General features: G+C 37.2%; 1 protein-coding gene across 1 annotated transcript; it reads left to right on the top strand.

Moving 5' to 3' along the window:
- Positions 1–7,238: 7,238 nt before the first annotated feature.
- On the top strand, positions 7,239–8,174 carry LOC120223031 (olfactory receptor 8S1-like). Its single transcript, XM_039221093.1, has one exon. The coding sequence runs from the start codon at positions 7,239–7,241 to the stop codon at positions 8,172–8,174; it is 936 nt and encodes a 311-aa protein (XP_039077024.1).
- Positions 8,175–19,822: the final 11,648 nt, after the last annotated feature.

Below are 19,822 nucleotides of genomic sequence, written 5' to 3'. Positions count from 1 at the left end.
GAAACTTGAAATTAAAAAGATGAAACTTTTTTTAAGCTCACATATCTAGACAATTGCAGATCTGGGATAGGGCCCCACATATGTCTGCCTCCAATGAGGTCTCCATGCCTCTGCTGCTTCTCTTTGCCTTTTAGCATAGAGCCTGAATTTAGCATAGAGGTTACCACATGACCAGGTAAGAACATCAAACACATATTTCTAATCTTTATAGATTAAAATCTTCTGTAAACCCTAAACTCCAGAGAGTTGTACTTTTTGGCAGTTAAAAAAATAAATCAGAGTTTGTATCAGGTAAGTTATAGATTTGTTGTATGTAATTTTATGAGTTGTCAGCATTTTCTTAAATATCAATCCTATAAAATAATATCTTTAAGAAATGTGTACATTGTATAGTGCCTGTGTGGCTCAGTTGGTTGAGCAACCAACTCTTGATTTCACCTCAGTTCGTGATCTCACAGTTGTCAGATTGAGCCCATAGTTGGGCTCCATGCTGAGGTGGAGCTTGCTTGGTATTTTCTCTTTCTCTCCCTCTGCCCCTCCCCTGCTCATGGGTGAGCTTGCACATTCTCTATCTATAAATAAATAAATAAATAAATAAATAAATAAATAAATAAAAAGGGGCACCTGGATGGCTTAGTTTGTTGGGCATCCAACTTCAGCTCAGGTCATGATCTTACCATTCCCTCCTTCGAGCTCCATGTAGGGCTTTGTGCTGACAGCTCAGAGCCTGGAGTCTGTTTCGGATTCTGTGTTTCCCTCTCTTTCTGCCCCTCCCCCATCAGCACTCTGTCTCTCTTTCTCAAAAATAAACATTAAATTTTTAAAAAATAATAAATATAAAAAAAACAATGCGCATATTGCAACAAGTATATTTTGTGGATCTTGCTTTCTCAAGTGGAAGTCTTGCCACTTTGTCTTCATATATGTGTATAAAACTAAGAAGTTAATAAAGTAAAAAATGACTGTATATAGCATATAGTACATTTGAATCAGTAGACTTCTAATTCCTTCACAGCAGAAGTTGGAATTATTGTCAGCATAAACTTACCATTGCTGACAATGTGCATGATTTTGTATGTTAACATAAAACAATAAACAAAAGAAACTCAATCAATAGGATACTTGCAAAGAAAAATCACAGCATTATAAAACTCATTTGTATCTATATTTGTGGAGCAACTGCACAGTCATTTGTTTATAAGTTTCTAGTTCAACATTTTCTAATCTATATCTGAAAATTAAATTACTTAAAACATTTAAAAATCATCACGGAAGCCAAACAGTTCAGTAATTCAAGATACGCTTTTCATTTCTGTGTTTGACTTTAGTTGCTACTTTTGGGCCATTCTGTTGAAAATATGGCTTTAATGCTGTTAACTAAAGATCTCAAAGTACAACCATGTTGGCAGTGAGGGCTGACAGAGCGAGCACCATAGGTTGGGCACTCATTACACCTTAACAGTAAAGCAATTGGTCCAGCTACTTGGTTGACATGTGCAGAGCAAGTAACTGGTTGGATTTCTCCCCTAAGCAGCTGATTTTTGGATTGCATTAACGGAATGCTAGATTCTCTATTGCTTTAATTATAGGGATTTGAAGTACGATTTCTCAGTTGCTTTTCTTTCCTTTCTCTTTCAAGTTTATTTATTTTGAGAGAAAGAGAGTGTGAGGGAGGTGCAGCAAGAGAGAGGGAGAGAGAGAGAATCCAGATCAGCTCTGCATTGTCAGCACAGAGTCCGCTGCAGGGCTCAAACTCACAAACCATGAGATCATGGCCTGAGCTGAAGTCAAGAGTCAGATGCTTAATGGACTGAGCCATCCAGATGCCCCTCCTCAGTTGCATTCCTATTTTGGTCATTTTACCTAGCATATATTTTCCATATGTTGGTCAAGTTCTTTATCTATTTTTTAGTTTTTACAGAGGTGAGAATTCACAGCTTTGACTTAACAAAAGGAAAAGCACACAAAAACTTGTCTTAATTATGTATTTGAATACATAATTTGTTTATTTGGAATGTGTTTGGTGGGTGTAGAGGGAACGTGTTTCAACCAAGAATAACATTTTACTATCAGATTTATATTGCAAACACAATGGCCTTGTAACTAAGGGAAAGACACTGTTAGCCATATTCTGTACATTTTTGTGTTTTAAGATATATCATCACTTAGCTTTAGTTTGATCTCCCATGTGGAAAAGTCTAAGTAAAATTTAGTCATTACATTTGTGGGTTTTTAATTCAAAATTTGAAAAGCATTTTTCATTTAAAAAAATTACAAACAAGGATACCTGGCTGGCTCAGTTGGTTAAGCATTGACTTCTGCTCTGGTTATGATCTCATGGTTTGTGAGTTCAAGCCCCACATCGAGCTCCACGCTGGCGGCATGGAGCTTGAGTCAGATTCTCTTCTCTGTTCTCCCCAACTTGTGCTTGCTCTTTCTTGCTCTCAAAAGCAAATAAATAAACTTAAAACATAAAAAAATTATACTGGAGCACCTGGGTGGCTCAGTCAGTTAGGCATTCCACTTCAGCTCAGGTCATGGGGTCTTGTGGTTTGTGAGTTTGAGCCCCACATCAGGCTCTGTGCTGACAGCTCAGAGCCTGGAGCCTCTAAAGATTCTGTGTCTCCTTCTCTCTCTGCCCCTCCCCAGCTCAGGTTCTGTCTCTCTCTTGCTCTCAAAAATAAGTAAACATTAAAAAAAATTAAAAATAAATAGAAAATAAAATAAAATAAAAAATGATAAACATACTGGGAAGTTGAAAGTAATATGATAGTATAACTTTTACCTAGATCCATAAATTGTGAGCATTTTGCTACGGATACTTTATTAACTTAGATCTATTGATCTATCTATCTATCTATCTATCTAATTTAGTCTGCTGAATCACTTGAAAGTAATAGGACATTGTAACACCTCACTCATGGATACCTAAGCATTTATCTCCTATGAATAAGGATATTCTCTTATATAATCACAATCCCGTTGACAGACCTGAGATGATTAACAGTAATTCAGTAGATATCTAGTAACTGAGTTTGTGTTTTAACAGATGGGATTTGAAGCCTTTTGAAATGTATGTAGTGCTTCCTTGTCCTCTAAGATGGTATTTCACCATCATTCTTTTTGTGCTGTCCTATGGGCAGCTTTATCATCTTGTCCATGCTTGTAGGGCAAATGTGACTGCTATAGGGTATCACAGATGTGAGGCAGTAAGCTTTGTCATTTGGTGCTTTTCCTGGGAAGCTGGAACTGGAAACTCCATAAGGTGATCTTAGTTACTATGCGATGTATATAGCTCTTCCTCACTCATGTGGGAAAGTACTGTTCAAAATCTTGTCAATCGATTGCATAATAGGAATCACTGTGATTTGTAAAGGATGGGAAATTATACTACAGTCTAATTTATGTAATAATACTATTGATTTCCAAGTTTGTTTAGTAAAGCTTTGTGAAACCAAACCAAACCAAAGATCTCCCTTAATCTACCTCAGAGCATATGAGGTACCTAATTGGTCAAGGAGCTGGACATAAAGCAAAACCAGGGCCCATATAGAAAATAGGTGATGGTTATCTTTGGCCCCTCCCATTTTATGTTTTCCCCTAACGGCAAGTGCCCCTTACAAACCATGGGACTACAACTAATACAGACCATATAGAAGCATGTGTCTTCATCCCATAGACTGGCTTGTCTTTAAAAAGTAGTTTACCATTCATTCATTTATTCATTCATATTTTTCACCATCACATTCTGAGTAACTCTTATGGGCTATTTATTATGCTTCGTATCCTTTGTCTGATTCTGAAATTAACACTTCTCAGAGAACTTTTACTTTGGGCAAGAGCCAATTAATTTCCTCCACATAATGCTGTTAATATCTAGAAATAAACCTATTATATTATGTTCACAGAGCTGTTTACTTTAAATTTTGAAATAGAGATTGAAGAATAAATCAATAATGGTGATGTTTCAGGAATCAGCCACAATAAAAATGCTTTAATATAACATTTAAAGCACCTTATTGAGATGACATTGACAAAGAAGAAGCTGTATCGTTTCTATGTGTACATGTGAATAGTTTGGAGATAAGTATACATCTGTGAGACCACCATAACAATTTATGCCATAAACATATCCATCACCTCCAAAAGTTTCCTCCCACCCTCTTTATTTATTATTGTGACTTTTTGTGTGTCATAAGAACATTTAAGATTTGCCATCTTAGTCACTTTTAAGGATATAGTACAGAATTACTAACTATTGTCACCATGGAATATAGTAGATCTCTAGGACTTACTCATTTTGTGTAACTGATTTTGTACCCTTTAATTAATACCTCCCTGTTTTCTCCTCCTCCCAGCCCCTGACAGCCATGTTCTGGTCTCTGCTTCTATGAGGTTGACTAAGATTTCTCATATAAGTGTTATCATGTAGTATTTTTCCTTCTGTGTCTGGTTTATTTCACTTAACCTTTAGTCTTCCAAGTTCATCCATGTTGTTGAAAATGGCAGGATTTCCTCTTTTTCTTAAGGCTGAGTAATATTCTATTACATGTATATAAGACATTTTCTTTATTCCTTCATTAATCTATTGATGGACTCTTAGGTTGCTACCATGTCTTGCTACTGTGAATAATATGACAATGAATATTGGAGTGCAGATGTTTCTTCAAGAGGAAACTTCTTCAGCAAGGAAAGTCCTTCACCATCAGCCAGGCCAGAGATTCTGGGTAGGCTGGTTGGTGGGAACCATGAGCAGGCTGGCTGATGGGATATGTGGGCTAGCCTTGTGCCTTGTGTTGGGATTCACAGGCAGGCAGGTAGTGCTGGGGTGTGTAGGCAGTAAATCTGGGGCTGGCATCCATGGGTATGCTTGCTGTCTCTTTCCTCCGTGGGAGAACTTGGTCAAGGATACCTTTTTTTGTGCTTCCCTGTGCTGAGTTGTGAGAGGGTTGATATGGGTAAAGGTATTTCTTACCCTCTCAAATGTGTCTTTTCTCATTTCTGTATTCCACTAGGGTGCTGTAATGTCTCACCTGGATTCCAGATCTTTCATAAAGGTATTTTCATCCATGAATGCTTGTTTTTTTGTGTGTGTGTTTTTTTTTAATATTTTTATTTATTTCTAGGAGAGAGAGAGACAGCATGAGCAGGGGAGGGTCAGAGAGAGAGGGAGACACAGACTCCGAAATAGGCTCTAGGCTTTGAGCCGGCAGCCAGCACAGAGCCCGACGCGGGGCTCGAACCCACGAACTGCGAGATCATGACCTAAGCGAAAGTCGGATGCTTAACCGACTAAGCCACCCAGGCGCCCCGAATGCTTGTTAAATTCCTGTTTCTTGGAGGGATAAGGGCTGGGACCTCCAATTCTGCCATCTTACTGATATCACTCCTTAATTTTCTTTTTAAAAGATTGTTCTGAGAATCTCTAAATAATGTTAAAGAAGAAACTTACTGTGAAATCAAACCCTAGCATTGATTTTTATCAGAATGGTTGTTTCTTTGCAAGGTATTGCCTTGATCCAAGGTTGGGATTGTCTCTATAGTTCATGGAATCTCTGGATCTAGTTAGTTGGACTGTTTGTTGGTAGCCAAGAGAAAGGGAATTCCTTTGTATGTGCTGTCTCTGAAATTATACAACACAAGCCTCACCCCTGGCTACTGTGAACCCTTACTTGGGTTCTCTTGCTTTGCTCTGGGGACCATGGGGGTGATGTCAGAATGAATATTGGGAGCCTCCATGCACAATATTGCTATATCTAAAGAGTGAAAAAGGAAGAATTTAAGATATTATCTCCTATATTCTGACCCCAAATAACTATAAATAAATTTCTAGATATTACTCAAAATTTATTATTTTACATTGCTAGTGTCGAATCCATCATAAATGTTAACATCCAACATACAATTTTCTACTTCTCCCTTAAAGCAGTATTCTTAATGTTGACTTCACAAGCTGAAGAGTTTTATTACTTACTGGATCTGAAAATATTTTTGGCACAAAACCAGTGTGCTACCAACTGAGAATTCAGGTAATTAGGTTTTGTTCCTTATGTGGGCTGGGAAGCATTAGTTGTACAGTGAGTGAATGACAACAGAATTGATTCCTCAGTTTGCTGATGAAGGAAATGAAGTAGTGTTGAGTTAGAACAGTAAGGGCCAGGAAGGGCTTCAAGTTTGAGGCAAGAATATTGAACAGTTATATTGAGACTCAGGTGAAGTTTAGAATATCACGAGAAATGTATGAGGAGAAAGTTTAGATAACCATGTGGGGGCCTGAAAGCCTGCAATAATGGCAGACAGGAGTAATGACTACATATATTACTGGATATATGATTTTTAGCGTTAGCCTGGTGATCTAACCAGACAGAGCATTGTCTTATCACCTGGGGACAGCTTCCCATGACCCATTATAGTCATAGCATTGCCCACAAGAGCCCACCTAACACATCACTGGATATGATGATCTAAGCTTTCAGTTTTTGAAAATTTATTATTATTTTGTGAATGTATTTTAAAATTAAATTACAACATGATGCCATTAATTAAAATGAAGGGAATTTAAAGTTAAAAAAATCCAGAGCAATCTAATTCCACAGCCAGTTTCTAATTCCTTGATGTCTTATTGTCCTCCTATCCTCTAATAGTTTCTTACACTTCACCTTGGCCCCTTTTCTCAAGATTGTGCACTTAATTTTATCATTATTAATACCTTTATAATTCCTTGTGTAGATGTGGGCATGCTCACACACATACACATGCACAACCCATGATCTCATTTACACCTTATTGAAACCTAATGGAGGCAGTCAAATGGAAGTTCACTTCTTGCACTCTTGACCTTCTCTTAGACATAGAAATGACAAAGTATCCCTGCTCCTACCTAAGTCCTTTTACTCTAGATTTAATCCTATCTCAATTTCTCAAGTAATTCACTCCTGAAATCTTCTTTTCCACCTTCTTCTCGTATCAGGAAACTTCTTTTCAAATGTACCCTCTAAACAACATAAAATCATTATAGTTTCAGAAAAAAATATAGTAAAAAATAGGATCATGGCTTATTTAAAATATCAGTGGCAAGATGATGGCCAAGAAGTTAACTTTTAAATACCCGAATGTGGATTATGGGACATTAGTGAAAAGGTATTCATGTAGAATAAGATCTAGGTTCTGGGCTAATTAAGAGGCACTGAAAGACTTTTGGTGGATCTTCTTGTTTTCCAGAGAGAACACTTCTCTATATGGCAATGAAAAACTACAGTGCTATCAGTGAGTTCATTCTCCTTGGACTATCTACTGACCCCAATATTCAGGCCATACTCTTTGTGCTGTTCTTTCTGATTTACCTCTTCACTTTGATGGGAAATTTCTTGATGCTGCTGGTGATTAGGACTGATTCTCACCTCCACACGCCCATGTACTTCTTTTTGAGACAACTGTCCTTCCTGGACCTCTGCCACTCAACTGTCACAGTCTCCAAGATGCTGGAGAATCTACTTTCTGAAAGCAAAATCATCTTTGTAGAGAGCTGCCTGGCTCAGGCCTTCTTTGTGTTTGCCACTGGGGGCACGGAGGCCTGTCTGCTGGCTGTGATGGCCTATGACCGCTATATAGCCATCAGCTCCCCTCTGCTCTATGGCCAGTTGATGAGCAACCAACTCTGCGTTGGGATGGTGTGGGGTTCCTGGGGCCTAGCCTTTGTTGATGCTCTCATCAATATCCTCTTAGCTGTCAATTTAGAGTATTGTGAGGACCAGACTCTTCCGCACTTCAGCTGTGAGCTGTCTTCCCTCTTCCCTCTGTCTTGCTCTGATACCTCCACCAACTTCACACTCCTGCTGTGCTCCTCTGTCTTGCATTTCTTTGGAACCTTCATTATGATTGTTTTTTCCTATGCCCGCATTGTCTCCACCATCCTGAGCATCAGCTCTACCTCAGGCAGAAGCAAGGCCTTTTCTACTTGCTCTTCTCACCTCACTACTGTGATCTTGTTCTATGGCTCAGGTTTCCTCAGCTACCTCTTGCCAACTTCAGGCTCCCATCTGGAAATGATGTTCTCCTTGCAATACAGTGTGGTCACTCCCATGCTGAACCCCCTAGTCTACAGCCTGCAGAACAAGGAGGTGAAGGCAGCTATGGGAAGAATGTTCAGAAAATATTTTCATTCTCTCATGTAATAGACACAAAATTATGACTAAAGGGAGACTGAATTATTATGCTACCTGATCATATAATGGATTTTAAGGAGAGTTTCTTGATTGTCCATGATGGTAGATACTATAGGGAATTATTTCCTTGAAAATGCTTGTGAAGAGGACAGAAAACTATTATCTCAGGATGATTCAGGTTCAGTCTTATTCAGGAAAGGAGAAATGAATCAGTCTTCTTTTCAAGGGGTCATTTTATAAAAATGTTGATTTTTTTCCCCCATATCTATGTGGACATCTATTGCTATTGGTTACTCATTGCTCTTTCACACTTCTTCAAGTGATTACACCCAAATTCTCAGGAAAACTAGTTCTCTCAGATTCATATGGATCTGTAAGTGGGGAGATCCTATAACCTAGGATAGGCTAACTTTTTTACCCCTTTCTCCTGACAGTGCATTGAGGCAAAGAGCAAAACCAAGACCCAAGTGAGGTTATTTAGAATCTAACTCTAGGAAATTCAAGTACTTAGCAGGAATAAACAACAAGAAAAGACAGCATTTAGAACAGAATCAATCTGACTGTAGTGCCTAAAGAGTCCATGAAATCCAGCTTGCCTAGCAGTTGTCCTTCCTGAAGTCATATTTTTAACAAATATAGTGACAATAACTAATTTGTTACATTTCTTTTTTTAAAGTGTGTTTATTTAGTTTGTGACAGAGAGCAGAGCATGTATGAGTGGGGAGGGGCAGAGGGAGAGCAAGAATCCCAACCAGGCTCTGTGCTGTCAGCATGGAGCCCAATGCGGGGCTTGATCCCATGAACTGTGAGATCATGACCTAAAATCAAGAGTCAGAGTCAGGATGCTTAACAGACTGAACCACCTAGGCACCCTCTAATTTGTTATATTTCTTAACTCAAGCCAAGATTTGTGCTAAGTTCCTGTAATAGGCAGGCTGGCCACCCAAAGAGGTCCTCCTAATCCCTAGAAACTATTAATACGTTATATGGCAAAAGGGAATGGACAGACATATGAAGTTACAGACTTTAAAATAGGGAGAGTATCCTAGATTTTCCAGGTAGGCTTAGCGTAATCACATGAATCCTTAAAAGCAGGGAAGCTTCTCCAGCTATAGGCAGAAACAGTGAGGCAGAAGGGAAGGTCAGAGATAATATAAGCATAAGATAAACTCAACCTAGCATTGCTAGTTTTACTCATCGATGAGGGCCATGAATCAGAGATTGTGAGTGGCCTCTAAAAAGTGAGAATAACCACCAAGAAATAGGAACCTCAGTTCATGAAATTCATGGAACTGAATTCTGCCAACAAACTGAATGATGTCTCCTCCAGATCCTTCAGGTAATGTCTGTTGGCTTGATTTTGGCCTTCTGTGATCCAGTGGAATCAATTGAGCCCATCCAGATTCTGACCAGAACTGTGAGATAATATATTTTTTGTTATTTTAAGGCACTAAGTTTGTGGTAATTTTTTATAGCAGCAGTAGAAAACTAATACAGTATCTTACCTTTATTATTGTACTTAATCATTTCAACAGGTATGAGACAGATTTATTTAGTTTTCCTTTACTGTTGCAGAGATGAGGATATTTGACTCTCCAGGGATTCATAGCAAGGACATGGTGGAGTTGGAATTTAACCTCTGCAGTTTGAACAGAGTCTGTGCTCTCAGTCATTGAACTGTCCCCTCCAGTAAGTCTACATGACTCACAGATCCTTTTCAGAATTATTTACTACCAGATTCAGTTGCTTATAACCAAAGAATGGTAACTGATACAGGTTTCAAAGGTGAGATTAAATCAACTGAACTTCAGTGAAATGCAAAGTGTTTAGATCCTCATCTCTGCAACAGTAAAGGAAAACTAAATAAACCTGTCTCAAACCTGTTGCAATGATTAAGTACAATAATAAAGGTAAGATACTGTTTGGTTAAGATTTGAGAAAAGAAATGATTATTCTGGTACCCTTCCTCTTCTGTTTTGTGAATCACCCTTCTTTGTTTTTTCTAAAAATTCTTTTTCTGCCTTTTATCAGGTTATCCAGTCAGTTTTTGTTTCTTTCAAAGAAACCGAATTAGTTTTGAAATAGGAATGGGAGATTGATTTGTAGACAACAACCCTCAGGGAAGTGACATATGTGGAATTACTTATTGTGCTAAGATGTGCACAATGAAGTGAGTTGTAGTTTCATTTTTTCTTCTCATGATAATGTAATTGCCACTCTTAAGACCAATGATAGCCTGAGACTGTGGAGATTGTGTTAACTCTGTGAATAAGGAGGAAGTGCTAAAATTAGTAAGTCCAAGAGGAAGAGGAATGCCAAGACCACAGGTCTTCTGCTGTCAAGATAATTATTTTATTTCTTGACTTTTAACCTTAAGGTACAGAATGAACTTCAGGGGCTTTCTTCCCTATGCTGAAAGGATATCTTTCATTTTATAATCATAGAGCAGAGGCTCTAGAAAATAACTAGGAGATCATTCTAGTGCCTGCTTCCCTAGCCCTTCTTAAACATTTTCATAAGCAGCTGAGACATCTATCAAATTCCCTTTCTGTGATTGCAGCTGAATCTAGCTGGATGCAGTGAGCCACTGTCTCAAAATCTCTTAACTCTTTTTTCATTTACTATTATCTCTTAAATTTCCTAGACATGCAATTATACAACAAAGAAAAAAAATATTTTATAGTCTTTATTTCTAATATCCATATAGTAATTTCATTTTTCTTTTTTATTTTGTGAAAACTTATAACATTTAATAATGGTATCAATGAGGATCCATGGCTTATTCTTGAATTTAACTGAAATTTTTTTAGTATTTCACTTTTGAGATAATATTTTCTAATTTCATTGTAGTAGTTTCTTTCTATTCTTATTTATTAGCAGTGGGTACGTAATTTTACAAATTGCATTTCAGTACCTACTGCTATTGCCACATTTTTACTTCTCTGATTCTGTGATATTATCAAAGCAAAAATTGCACTAGATAAAATAAAAAAAGCAAAGAACTGTATTAAAGGCTATTGCAATAGAAAAGAAATGAGTCTGCACTCAACTCCAGTGACACAAAAGACAGTAGGGGTTTTAAGAACTAGGATGAAGGGGGAGATCCTGGCCCATCTCTGTTTGCCAATTGACTTTACCCATAGGAAGAGTAAACTCTCTTGTGTCTTCATGAAAGGAGGTAGTTTTGCAACTTCGACCAATGTGCCCTTGAAGTTAGGCTCTGACCCTCCCACAGAATCCAAGAGATCAAGTGCTCATCTTCCTTGATTATTACATTTCAAAGAGATAGTTCCCCATAAGACTGTTTCTGTTTGTGATTAGTTGTTTTATATACTTAGGTGCTCCCACATTTGGTACGTAGACATTTATAATTGTTAGCTCTTCCTGATGGATAGACCCTGTAATTATTATTTAATGCCCTTCTTCAACGCTTGTTACTGTCTTTACTTTAAAGTCTATGTTGTCTAATATAAGTATAGCTACTCCAGCTTTCTTTTGACTTCCAGTAGCATGATAGAAATTTCTCCATCCCCTTACTTTCATTCTGAAGGTGTCCTCCAGTCTAAATTGCATTTCTTGTAAACAACAAATGGATGGATTGTGTTTTTTATCCATTCTGCTACACTTTGTCTTTTGATTGGGGGCATTTAGTCCATTTACATTCATGTTATTATTGAAAAATATGAGTTTAGAGTCATTGTGTCCTTTGTGGGATTCATACTTGTGTTGGTGTCTCTGGTATCTTGCGTTCCTTGCAAGATTTCCCTCAGAGAGTCCCCCTCAGGATTTCTTGTAGGGCTGGTTTAGTGGTGACGAATTCTTTCAATTTTTGTTTATTTGGAAAGACTTTTATGTCTCCTTCTATTCTGAATGAAAGGCTTGCTGTATTTGAGGATTCTTGGCTACATATTTTTTATGTTCATCACATTGAAGATTTCCTGCCATTCTTTTCTGGCCTGCAAAGTTTCAGTAGATAGGTCTGTCACCACTCTGATAGACTTCCCTTTGTATGTTAGGGCCCTTTTCTCCCTAGCTGCTTTCAGAATTCTCCCTTTGTCCTTATACTTAGCCAGTTACACTATGATATGTCGTGCGAAGATTGACTCACGTTACGTTTGAGGGGAGTTCTCTGTGCCTCTTGGATTTCAACATCTGTTTCCTTCCCCAGATTGGGGAAGCTCTGCTATAATTTGTTCAAGGACTCCTTCAGTGCCTTTCCCTCTCTCTTCCTCTTCTGGAATTCCTATGATATGGATACTATTCCATTTGACTGTATCGCTGATCTCTGGAACTCTCCTTTCATGTTCCTGTATCAGTTTATCTCTCTTTTTCTCAGCTTCCGCTTTTTCTATGATTGTGTACTATCAATAAGAATGTGCTAATAGCAGAGGACGTTAATACTCCACTTACAGCAATAGATAGATCAACTAGACAGAAAATCACTAAAGACACAATGGACTTGAATGACACATTGGACCAGATGGATTTGACAGTTATATTAAGAACTCTACATCCTGAGGCCATGGAATTCACTTTCTTTTCAAGGGCTGTTGGCACATTTTCCTAGATAGATCACTTACTTGGACATAAATCAGGCCTCAATAAATATAAAAGAATTGAGATCATACCATGCACACTTTCAGGTCACAATGTTACGAAACTTGAAATCAATCACAGGAAGAAGTCTAAAAAACCTCTAAAAACATGGATGTTAAAGAACACCCTACTAAAGAATGAATGGACCAATCAGGCAATTAGAGAAGAAATTTAAAAATATATGGAAACAAATGAAAATGAAAATACAACAATCCAAACCATAAGATGTGGCAAAGGCAGTCCTAAGAGGAAAGTACATTGCACTCCAGGCCTATTTCAAGAAATTAGAAAAAATGCAAGTGCAAAATCTAACAGCACACCTAAAGGAACTAGAGGGAGAGCAACAAGAGCACCGCAAGCCCAGTAGGAGAAGAGAAATAATAAACATCAGGGCAGAAATAAAGAATATAGAAACCAAAGAAACAGTTGAACAGATCAATGAAACCAAGCTTTGGTTTTTTGAAAAAATAAACAAAATGGACAAACCTCTAGCGAGGGTTCTCAAAAAGAAAAGAGAGAACACTCAAATAGACAAAATCATGAATGAAAGTAGACTTACTACAACCCACCCCTCAGAAATAAAAGTAATTATCAGGGAATACTATGAAAAATTATATGCCAACAAATTGGACAACTTAGAAGAAATGGAAAAATTCCTAAAAATACACTCACTAACAAAATTCACACGGTAAGCAATAGAAAACCTAAATAGACACATAACTAGTGAGGAAATAAAATCAGTTATCAAAAGTCTCCCAACAAATAAGAGCCCAGGGCCAGATGGCTTCCCTGGGGAATTCTACCAAACATTTAAACAGAATTATTACCCATTCTTTTCAAACTATTCCAAAAAATAGAAATCGAAGGAAAACTTCTGGACTCATCTTATGAAGCCTCCTTCACTTTGATTCCCAAGCCAGTCAGGACCCAGCAAAAAAAAAGAGAATGACAGTCCAATATTCTTGATGAATACGGATGCAAAAATCCTCAACCAGATACTTGCAAATCAAATTCAACAGCACATAAAAAGAATTATCCACCAAGATCAAGTGGGATTCATTCCTGGCTTACAGGGCTGGTTCAATATTTGCAAATCAATCAATGTGATACATCACATCAATAAAACAAAAGATAAAAGCCATAGAATCCTGTCGATAGATGCAGAAAAAGCATTTGACAAAATACAGCATCTCTTCTTATTAAAGAGCCTCAAGAAAGTCAGGATAAAAGGAACTTTCTTAAAATTCATAAAAGACATCTATGAGAAGCCCTCAGCTAACATCATCGTCAACAGGGAAAAACTGAGAGCTTTCCTCCTGAGATCAGGAACACGACAGGGATGTCCACTCTCACCACTGTTGTTTAACATAGTGCCGGAAGTCCTAGCATCAGCCATCAGACAACAAAAGGAAATATGAGACATCAGAATTAGCAAAGAAATCAAACATTCACTTTTTGCTGACGACATGATATTCTGCATAGAAAACCTGACAGACTCCACCAGAAGCCTGCTAGAACTGATCCAAGAATTCAGTAAATTTGCAGGATACAAAATCAACATACAGAAATCAGTTGCATTTTTATACACCAACAATGAAGCAACAGAAAGAGAAATCAAGAAACTGATCCCATTCACAACTGCACAAAAAACCATAAAATACCTAGGAATAAACCTAACCAAAGATATAAGAGATCTGTATGATGAAAACTATAGAAAACTTCTGAAAGAAATTGAAGACGACACAAAGAAATGGAAAAATATTCCATGCTCATGGATTGGAAAAAGAAATATAGTTAAAATGTCAATACTACCCAAAGCAATCTACACATTCAATGCAATACCAATCAAAATTTCACCAGCATTCTTCTCAAAACTAGAACAATCTATCCTAAAATTTATATGGAACCACAAAAGAAACCAAATAGCCAAAGTAACATTGAAGAAGAAAACCAAAATTGGAGGCATCACCATCCCAGACTTTAGCCTCTATTACAACGCTGTAATCATCAAGATAGTAAGGTATTGGCACAAAAGTAGACACATAGACCAATGGAATAGAATCGAGAACTCAGAATTGGACCCAAAAGTGTATAGCCAACTAATCTTTGACAAAGCGGGAAAGAGTATCCAATGGGAAAAAGACAGCCTCTTTAACAGATGGTGCTGGGAGAACTGGACAGCAACATGCAGAAGAATGAAACTAGATCATTTTCTCACACCATACACAAAAACAAACTCAAAATGGATCAAGGACCTGAATGTGAGACAGGAAACCATCAGAACCCTAGAGGAGAAAGCAGGAAACAACCTCCTTGACCTCCACCTCAGCAACTTCTTACTCGACACATCCCCAAAAGCAAAAGAATCAAGAGCAAAACTGAACTATTGGGACCTCATCAAGATTAAAAGCTTCTGCACGGCAAAGGAAACAATCCATAAAACTAATAGGCAACCAATGGAATGGGAAAAGATAGTTGCAAATGATTTATCAGATTATGGGTTATTATCCAAAATCTATAAGTATCTCACTAAACTCCACACCCAAAAAACAAACAACCCAGTGAAGAAATGGGCAGAAGACATGAACAGACACTTCTCCAAAGAGGACATCCAGATGGCCAACAGACACATGAAACGATGCTCAGCATCCCTCCTCATCAGGGAAATACAAATCAAAACAACACTGAGATACCACCTCACGCCAGTCAGAGTGGCTGAAATGAGCAAATCAGAGGACTCTAGATGCTGGTGAGGATGTGGAGAAATGGGCACCCTCTTACACTGTTGGTGGGAATGTAAATGGGTGCAGCCCCTCTGGAAAACAGTGTGGAGGTTCCTCAAAAAATGAACAATAGAACTCCCCTATGACCCAGCAATAGCACTCCTAGGAGTTTACCCAAGGGATACAGGAGTGCTGATGCATAGGAGCACATGTACTCCAACGTTCATAGCAGCACTCTCAACAATAGCCAAGACGTGGAAAGAGCCTAAGTTCCATCAACGGACGAATGGATCAAGAAAATGTGTTTCACCATACAGTGGAATACCACATGGCAATAAGAATGAAATCTGGCCATGTGTAGCAACATGTATGGAATTTGAGGGTGTTATGCTGAGCGACATAAGTCAGGCAGAGAAGGACAGATACCATTGTTTGCATGTATAGGTGGATTAGGAGAAACTTAATGGAGGACCGTGGGGGAGAAGAAGGGGGGAAAATAGAGGGGGCGAGGGAGGGAAGCAAACCATGAGAGAGCTTTGAATGCTGAGAACAAACTAGGACTGATGGGCGTGGGGGGTAGTGGAAGGGGGATAATGGGCATGGAGGAGGGCACTGTGGGAATGAGCACTTGGTGTTATATGGAAACCAGCTAGATAATAAACTATTAAAAAAAAAACCCAAAAATACCACAAAGAGATATTCCCAGGTCTTTCAGAAAGACATTCCTGAGTTGTAAAATTGGTAAACGGCGTTTTAAAAGTTTACATTTCAAAGAGGTTGAGAAATGATATATGTTGACAAGTTTTCTAAAGTAAATGCTTTAAGAAAAGAGAAGTCAGGGGCCTAGAGTCAGGAAAAAGCCTATCTAAAGATAGTCAAACTAACGGAAGCAATAGGCCATCTTGTTGTAATGTTTTTGTTAGTCAACTTAACAATATGAAGCCATCCTTATATTTTGGCATTAATCCTTGTTTGGTCATACTGAATTTTAGTTTTATACATTGCTGTGTTCAATTCACTAATAGTTTACTCAGAATTTTTGTGTCAATATTAATAATAATTATATTTGTACATAGTTTTCTGATTATTGTTTCTCATTTTACATTAACAGTACTACAGAGATTGCTCATTGAAACCAAATTTCTATTATCTCTATTTTGCGTCACCACATAATTATTACAGTTCTTTATCTAAGCCCATCTATATGCAGAATAATTCTTCAACCAGTCTTTCTTGCAGCCATGTGTGACCACGTGATTAAACTCAGACCAGTGAGGTATAACGTAAAAGTTTTAAGGAGTCATCCTTGAAAGAGTATTGTTTCTTGCCTTTTTCCACTTCCTTCTTATCCCTTTTTCCTTACTACTTGCAAGACTGCAAGAACTGGAATACCCATGTTGTCTACTACATGACTTTGGGAATGGAGGCCATTCATGTAAGTAAAAATATAAGTTGCTGGGATGCTGAAGATGAGTCAATAGAGCCATAATAGCAACCCTGAATACCTCCAGATTTTTACGTGACAAAAATATAATTCTGTGTTGCTTATGCAATTATCATTTTGGTCTCTGATACTTGTAAATAAATTTTATCCTAAAGAATATAGAATTTGATTCTAGGAAGTGGAGTGCTCTGTATAACAAAACCTATAACATGTGGGGTTTGGTGCAAGCAGTCAAGCAACAGACAGTAAGGATTTAGAAAATGAATACTAGAAAATCCAATACCCTAGTTAAGTTGTAAGAAATTATTTGATCAAAGTTGCATCCATGATACCTTGAAAGGCAGCCCACAGGCTTGCTTGACCACATAACATTAGAGGAAATGATAGTAAAAATACAGGATATTGGTGGGTGTTGACCACCTTCTTCCCATTTCAACAAAGTCTTATGAGAGATCAATTCTGGCTAGAACTTCTGCCCACAAGCAGAAATGGAAGGAAATACAGTCTACCAAATTAATTTTTGCCTGCAGTTTTAACAGTCTATATTAACTGAGAGTTGTGTAATTTAGAGTCTTAAAGGAGTGAAATGTTGACTGCTCCTGTATCTGAAACTGATAATGTTATAAACACTGGCTTTGATGCAACAGCCATCATAGGAGATAAAATTAAATTTCTTCCACACAAAAGGATGAAAACATACTGGCAAAACAAGGTTTTGAGTGTTTGTTTCTCATTCAAACCCATTGCTTCAGATAACCTCAGAGTGGCCTGATTAATAAGGGGAATGATGGGAAAGTGGGCTTGCTTGGTAAGATTAAGATAATAGTGTCTTCAGACTTAAAAATCAAGGCTATTTAAGATTGATAACTATGATTACCTACACAGAGAACCTACTGGAAGCCTGCCCTGCAAAAATCAATGTTTGATCGATCCCTAAAGAAAACTCTACATTTTCTTGAAGCCCAATGAGAAGCAGGCAGGGAAAGCTATGAAGATGCTAAGAAGGACATTTTTTCCAGTGCTCATCTCAGATCTAGACATGCAAAGTAGTGGAACAAGGAATATTCCTGAGAGCAAAGCTAAATGGTAGAAAAATTGATGGATTCAGGAAGAGATCAAGTTCCTACTCAAGAAGTTCTCTACTCAAGAAGAGAACTAGGGCTGTCATGTGTGCCACAACAAGCGTACTCCACTGCCAAGGCAGGAGTCTTCACAGCTCCTGAGCATATGTGCCATTAAGTTGCTGAAAAAGTCGATACAGTTTTCCTGTGGAATATCTGCATTCTGGATTTAGCCAATTTGCTTCCTAGTTTTGTTACTTACCTTGTCCACTGAGCCCACATTTTGTCATAAGAAAAGATTTGAGTCCTTTCTGAAAATCTTCATAAGTGGGGTTGTGAACTTCATGTTGCATTATATCAGAAATATGATGTTTGGTTATCCTACTTTTTGATGACAAAATAGATCAGTGGGTGCAGGTGATGATGCTTGTATCCCATCACTTCTGATGACCATAATTGGTTGGATACTGCCTTTACTTTCTGACAACAAAAAAATTTCAGATTTTTTATGTGTACATTTTGCCCTAAACCTATATTCAGCCATTTTTCTAAGGAATTCTGCTTCCTTTAATGGTATTTAGAAGCCAAAGTCAGGATACCATAGGTGATCATTACTACTTTATCAATACTTCTAGGCTTTTTCAATAGACAGAGCCAGTTAAAGTAAATCAAAGGGTAACATGTTCATAAATATTTCAAATTCAAATTTAAGATTGCAAAAATTTTTATTTCTCTGATTCTATATTGTGTCACTTTGCTCTTGTGCTGAATAAATAAATATTCCTAACAACAGTAGCATAATATTTGCTTTATCTTTCAGATATCCATATAATAGTTTCAAAATACAATACCAATGTTATTGCTTACAATAAGACTACTGAGTGAATTGTCTCTCCCACTGAAACAGCCTACTCAAATCCTATAATCTCAGGTCAGTTGAAGTAATTCTTTTCTATAGTGGTTATATCATTTCTTTGATGTATAGCTAGGCTCATTTGTTTTAGTTTTGTTTTTAATTTTAGAATTTTGAATTTAATCTTTTTATTTGGTAAAATAGATTATTCAGAAATCAATACTATATAACAAATAACATTAAAAATAGCATCACTTTCTTCCCTGTTTTTTCCCCATCCCTGTTTGTTTTCTCCATCCTTCTGTATGTAATCATTTTTATTAGTTTTTATTTTATACTTAAACATTTCTTTTTTAAAAACTAAAAAGTATATATACATATCCATGTACATAATTTGTTTTATATATAAACACATACATATACACATATATAGCTAACACCATACTAATTCCTATGGATATTTCTCTAGTTATTGGATATAATTAGACCAGATATCTTTAACAACTGGAAACTTCTCCCCTTCTGACTCCTTGATCTTTGAGGTGAAGTAAGAATAGGAGAGATTATAGGAAAGCTATTGAAAATTACATTCTGCTTATATTCTTTACCATGACTGTATATTTGTTGTATAATAAGATACAGATTAGTATTTAAATTATTTAAAAAGGTTTAAAAATTACTTCACTTGATTAATATTAATGTTGATTAATATTAAACCCAATTGAATAAATAAAATCATCTCATACACATATGAGATGATAATCTGGAGGTTAGCTGTGAATCTCTTTTCAGATCCTAGACAAATTCTCTGAGGGTCCATATGACCTCTATGCTCCTGAGGGAAAAGATTCCAAATTCTCTTTTCCAACCCTGCCTCTCTTCAATTCCCAGACTAGCAAGAGAGCACATCTAGGATTTCAAGTTAATTGCTTCAGTTTACAGCTTGCAAAGGTCACACATGAGAAAATCCCTAATGTCTT

Source organism: Hyaena hyaena, unplaced genomic scaffold (genome assembly GCF_003009895.1).
Source record: "Hyaena hyaena isolate Hyena2069 unplaced genomic scaffold, ASM300989v1 scaffold_936, whole genome shotgun sequence".
Lineage (NCBI taxonomy): Eukaryota > Metazoa > Chordata > Mammalia > Carnivora > Hyaenidae > Hyaena > Hyaena hyaena.
Note: the sequence above shows the minus strand (reverse complement) of the source record. Positions and strands in the feature narration are given on the sequence as shown.

Coding starts and splice junctions, on each gene's coding strand:
- LOC120223031 (XM_039221093.1), top strand. CDS start 7,239: ATGGCAATGAAAAACTACAGTGCTATCAGTGAGTTCATTCTCCTTGGA.